Source organism: Saccostrea cucullata, unplaced genomic scaffold, assembly GCF_032062105.1.
Source record: "Saccostrea cucullata isolate Sc308-1 unplaced genomic scaffold, CSIRO_AGI_Scuc_v1 ctg991, whole genome shotgun sequence".
Classification (NCBI taxonomy): Eukaryota; Metazoa; Mollusca; class Bivalvia; order Ostreida; family Ostreidae; genus Saccostrea; species Saccostrea cuccullata.
In genome coordinates this window covers 418,696-424,493 of record NW_026933842.1, presented here as the reverse complement: position 1 = coordinate 424,493, position 5,798 = coordinate 418,696, and the positions used below count along the sequence as shown (strand labels likewise).

The 5,798-nt window shown below is 33.8% G+C and overlaps 1 protein-coding gene across 1 annotated transcript; it reads right to left on the bottom strand.

The window, feature by feature from the left end:
- Window positions 1–1,609: 1,609 nt before the first annotated feature.
- On the bottom strand, window positions 1,610–3,540 carry LOC134239480 (fez family zinc finger protein erm-like). The gene is made up of 2 exons (XM_062721663.1): window positions 3,451–3,540; window positions 1,610–3,145 (listed from the first exon to the last, which is right to left on the bottom strand). The coding sequence occupies exon 2, from the start codon at window positions 3,137–3,139 to the stop codon at window positions 1,673–1,675; it is 1,467 nt and encodes a 488-aa protein (XP_062577647.1). The 5' UTR covers window positions 3,140–3,145; window positions 3,451–3,540; the 3' UTR covers window positions 1,610–1,672.
- Between the last annotated feature and the right edge of the window lie 2,258 nt (window positions 3,541–5,798).

The window sequence follows — 5,798 nt, the reverse complement described above, 5'->3', positions numbered from 1 at the left end:
CTCAGACACCAGTGGTCAGTGATGACCCATCAGGGCCTCTCCTTGTTAACATTCTGAGCATTGCGTCGGTCAAAATTGTTCATTTCTGTCCTGCTGAGATTTAACACCCACTGACCATGTAAATTGTCATCGCGTGCTGAGTTGAGATAATTTGACCGCTTAAATTTGTCAGTTTTACCTGATGATAATGAGATAGTCCACCGAACCCTCTTTTCACTTTACATGTTGTTTGAAAAGGGACAAACAAATATAAAAAGAAACAGATTGCTATTTAGTTTGGATTTCTACCAAACTTTTAAAGACACATTTCACTGATTTATTACTCGATCTTGATGTTCACGTGAAAATATGCAAGTAAAAATTCACGATTTTTTTTGCAAAATAAATCTCAATTTAATGCACATACATATAATTTGAATGGTTTGTAGACAATCTTATATAAAATGAAATAAAATGAGTTAATGATATTACAAGCTTTGAGATTGTTGTTGTTGTTTTTTGTTTGTTTGTTTGTTTGTTTGTTTTTTGTTTTTTGTTTTGGTAATTTGGATAAGATAAAATAATTAACATATTATGAAGGAAATGAAACAATATATATTTGCCATCATATAAATACGTGTATCTTATTAATAACCTATACTAGTTCCTGTATTTTTCTTGTCATCTAAAATGAAAGAACTGCAAGTTTTCAGTGAGAGCGTTTAACTGAATACAATAATCTATCCTTTAAAAAGAAATAAGAAAGAATTAATTTGAAAATTTAAGAATGTTGTGAAACAACGACGGAAGAGAAATGAAAAGGCACATTCATATACTCTTCTTCGTCGTTTCAAATCAGGGCAGAATGATTTAAGAAAGTTTCTCTGATTTTATCAAACTTCTCATAAAACGCTTGAACGCTGTTACACAATGTCTCAAAAACATAACCACATCAGGTTAATGATATTAAATTTTATTAACAAGCGTTTGGTATAAACATCATAAGACCGGCGCACGCCGAGGGAATCACATTACAAAATATCAATTTGACAGAATTTTTTTGCAGTTTAAATCACGAAAAATGAAAAGCAATGTCACTACATGAAACAATAACAATACAATATCTCTCCTACAAAATCTAGAAAGTCTATCACAGAGCTACATATTGTTAGTGTAGTATTATGGTAACCATCTGGTATTTAGGTCTAGAAGTCTTGTAATGTCGTGCCAAAAATTGATCAAATATTTAGAGTAACACGAAATGCCACGTGCATGTTCCCATTTACGACAGTTCGTAGATGTTCACACATGGCATCTGATGCATAATTATAGACACAAAACTTTCTTAACAGTCTCTTAGTATAGATGAATAATTAATTTTTATTTCTTAAATCTTTCTTTTTAAATGGTGGGAAAATGCACCTTTACAATTAATGTTCAGTTCATTTCAATTCTCGTTACTTTAAGTTAAAAAAAAATTAAACATTTTACAAAATAATAAATTATTCAAAATTTAGAGGTTCATGAATTTCAAACAAGGATTATATTTACAAATAAGATAGATTGTTTTTCTAAAAGAAGCACAATTATTAATAAAAAATTTTCTGAATTCACTTTAGATTTAAAAAAAAAAATACGTATCATAAAAAAAATCAAAAGTTAAGTTAGCAGTGAGGAAAAGTAAATGATACCCCTACATGTATGATGAGAACTTGTGTAGAAAATCTGCATTGGCAGACCCCAATAAATAATTAGAAAAAATATTCCTTTGACAACTCACAGGTGCAGAATGTCCGAAAAAAGCAGAACGGTTGCTGACCATAGAACTCTGTCCGTTGTTTGCTAGAGGATAAACGGCCCCATTCCTCAACATCTGAGCACTGGACGAAACGTTCACGGCGGCAGGAGACGAAGAGGGGCCCGGGATTTGGCTTCCATCATGGAGCTTTCGCATGTGCTTCTTTAAGTCAAAATTCCGACAGAAACCTTTCCCACACATATGGCACGTGAAAGGCTTTTTATCATTATGGGTATGCATATGGAAGGTGAGGTTGTAGATCTGATGGAAAGCCTTGTTGCAAATGCTACATTTGTACTGCTTTTCTGTACTGTGGGTTAGTTTATGGTTCTTGTAATTTCCTTTCTGATGAAAACCTTTGCCACAGAACTCGCATTGGAATGGTTTGTAGCCCATATGAATTCGCATATGTGTGTTTAGTGTTGAGCTCCTGTTGAAGGCCTTGCCGCATGTGCTGCATTTGTGAGGCTTTTCCGAAGTATGAATAATTTTATGACGACATAGAGTACTTGCCTGGCGGAAGCCTTTCCCGCAGATTTTGCAGACGAACGGCCGGGCGCCGGTATGGACGGGCATGTGTCGGGTCAGATTGTAATGAGCATTGAACACTTTTCCACATTCTGGACAAGTGAAAGTCTTGTTATTTTTTATTGCTGGTTTCTTCTGCTTATTGTTCGAAATAGAATCACTTTTTTCACTATCCTTTTCTTGGGTAGATTGGTCAGTAAATGGTTTGATGTCGTCAATTACTACTGTATCGTTCTTCGCCTCTGTCCTTCTTTTGAAAAGATCGCGTTGCTTTGCATCAGACGTAGGACCATCGAAGCTTTTACTTTTCAAGGTGTTGTGGTATTTGGAAACACCGGTAGATCTTAGCCATTCAAAAGCGTGGTCTCGGGAAGGCAGAGGGGTCATCTGCTGCTGCAGCAGTGAATAATTGCGAAACAGATATGCTTGGTATTCCTCCACCGACATCCTCCCGTACAAAAACGCCGGGTGTACCACTGGGCCATACCCTAACATGGCCGCACTCTGTTCTTGGATGGTCCTCAGATAGTCGGATTTTCTCTTTCTGTAGGTACTTCCAGTTTCTAACCATTCCTCTTCCCCTCTGTGCAGCACTGTTTGGGATATTCTCCGTTGTTGATCTAGAGAATGGTTTTGTTTCGGCGTCCATGCCTTTTCCTTTGTGGCATTCTGGCTTGAATGATGATCGTCATGTGCTGATGTAATTTCGGCATCTTTGGAGACATTTTCTGTAGATGTTGTTTCTATCAAATTTTCTATGGAAAAGGCTAATTTTGGTTTTCGACAAGAATTCTCTTTTTCCGATCCCGGCGATATAGCTCCATTATTATCCATTTTAATCTGCAGATAAAAAATTTAAGAATAATTTTGTTCAGAGAAATTCAAAAAAAAAAAAAAAAAAAAAAAATTACAAGAATGAAAATGAAGAAAAAAATTTTAAGTGTAAAAATACCTCATTAAAAGTAAATTCAAGCAAGGAATGTGTTTCATTTTTGCAATTTGCATTTTTAAAATGAAGTGAAAGTTTTTTTTAAAGCAAAAATAAATAATTTGAAATTAAAGATTAAATCAGAAAAAATATAAAATACTCTAAAAATTATTAAGAATTTTAAGATAAACTTCTAAGTATTAAAAAGGAATCTTACCTTTTTATCAAGATGTATTAAAGCCCAGGCGCAACAAATCTGTGTTTTTCAGGCAAATGACAGAGAAGAAGTGAAGTAATTCGGTATTTACTTGTCAACTTTAAATGTGCCCCAATAAGGTTCTAGTATGCAAGTCAATAAATTCATTATTTCAAATACAATTTTTTCATGTCTTTAGGTAAAATTATCATTAACCAAGGATATTCATTGATTTTGATAGGTTAACTCTCCTAATGGGCGACGGATGTTTTCCTTTAATTGACCAATCAAAAGCCACTTCTCATTTTGACTGCTAACCGCAGTCATTTTAATGGAGTTCATTAGCTATTGACGGTCCACCCTCCATTGAAGATCCAAGACAGCAATGAGGCAAAGAAGGCGGGACTTGACAAGACTTGGAGAGGAACCATCGTTATCACGTCAGAATAAATACAAAGCTTTAGATAATTCATTCAAGGGTGGTTCTGTCTTGTTAGCGAAGACTGAAAAACACGCAAAAAGTCTCAAGAGAATTGGAGGGTACGGTTGTTTGATAAAAAATGAATTAATGTGGTATAGCTATACCTCTGGTTAAATAAAGGTTTTAATGAAAGACCACAACGGTTCCTGATCATCTTGAATTCAGAGTAAAATACCTCTATTAATAAGACATAAAACTGAGGAGATGAAAGATGAATTTGGCAGGTGCGTATTGAATATTTTGCTTTATTTTCTTCAAAAAATGACAACAACATGAAACATCAAGGTCCACAACACAGAGCTCACTTAGATTATTTTATCAATTTTTTAAAGTTTTCAAAACATGAAAATATTCTAAACCTAATAATATTGACAAAGAATTTCTTAAAGTTGATTCTCCCTCTGAAACATTTATAAAACTATCACATTCTTCCAAATGAAATTATTTTTGGAAAAATGTTATGCATACCATTTCCATTTGATTAATTATCATAGTTTTACAAACCTTAAACAGAATTCTTTGACATTTATATACAGTTTAAAGATAAAATATAGTTTATTCAAGTGCTATGTCACTATCCTAGTATTCATGTGTCAGGTTGCCACATTGCACACATATATAATTGCATGTATCTAAAACAAGCAATATACAGATAAATTGCTCTAGAGGCATATTAGACAATGATATACAAGCAAACTGATATATGAGACAATATAATCAGTAATTTTGATTTGCAACCTTATTTCTTTATTCAATCAGGTTATGTATAATCATTATGCAGTCAGATATGCATGTCTCTTGAAGACATAGAGTAATTTTTACACTAAAATTGTATTCCATAATATAATTTTTTGGAGTTACACATGCAAACTAATTGGAGAAATCATTGTTTGCTTACTCAGTGATCTGGGTAAAAAAAAAGTCCATTTGTGTTCAAATTTTCGGATTACCAATATTTCAGAGAAAAGATAATGATTAAAATTAAATTGATATAGTATATTAGAAATTTGCTATTTCCTGCATGAATGTGATTTTCTTTTTATTTTAGATTTAAAAATAAAACTGGCAATCAAATATACAAAAATGATCGAATGAAAGAAAGGAAGAAAGAGCGATTCAATTTTCTAAAAATGTTCACAAATTCTGGTCATGGTGACACTATATCTGTCCATATGCGGCAAAAATGTGCGAATTAAGTTACCAGAATCAACTTTCTATTCAAGAGGAGTGTAACTTAATAAACACTTGCCTACAAAAGACCGTATTGTTCATGCCACATTTGACCGAATCTCGTACATTGTCATTCGTATGCCCTCGGGAGGGTAGGAATCATCACAGCTAGTATCCTAATCGCCTTGTAGGGGATCAAGTCATTTATTAGCGATTTAAACGATTAAACACACTGTAAAAAGGCTAATAATGCAACGATGATCATTTTCTCAGCCCTGTAAAAGCTAAAAGGGACAGTCCGAACGAAAGATGGTCTTTAAAATTTGTACAGAAATGCCGTGTATTCACGACGGGTCAGTTTTGCAAAAGGAAACAAGATTTTATCTTAAGTGTTCTGAAATTGAATAGTGGTACTTTGTCGATTCACATGCCAGTATCAATAAAGTGTTTTTGATGATGTGAGATGTTTTGATGTCTTGTCTGTTTATAATTATTGCTGAAACTCGTCGCTTCTCGTTTGAAGTCGGTGATTATGTCTTATCCACCCGGCAGGCAAGATAAAGTGTACCTCGCTTCCAACGAAGTTGTGGATTAGCGAAGGCACTTCAGTGCAATACTTTACATCAGTGAAATCGACAAGAAGATTAAAATTAAGATGAGGCGAAAAGTCTACACTTGAATGACACTAAAGTGTAATGGATACAATAACTACCAGAAA

What these genes read in the sequence shown, in the direction of transcription:
- LOC134239480 (XM_062721663.1), bottom strand. Translation starts at nt 3,139, where the DNA reads ATGGATAATAATGGAGCTATATCGCCGGGATCGGAAAAAGAGAATTCT.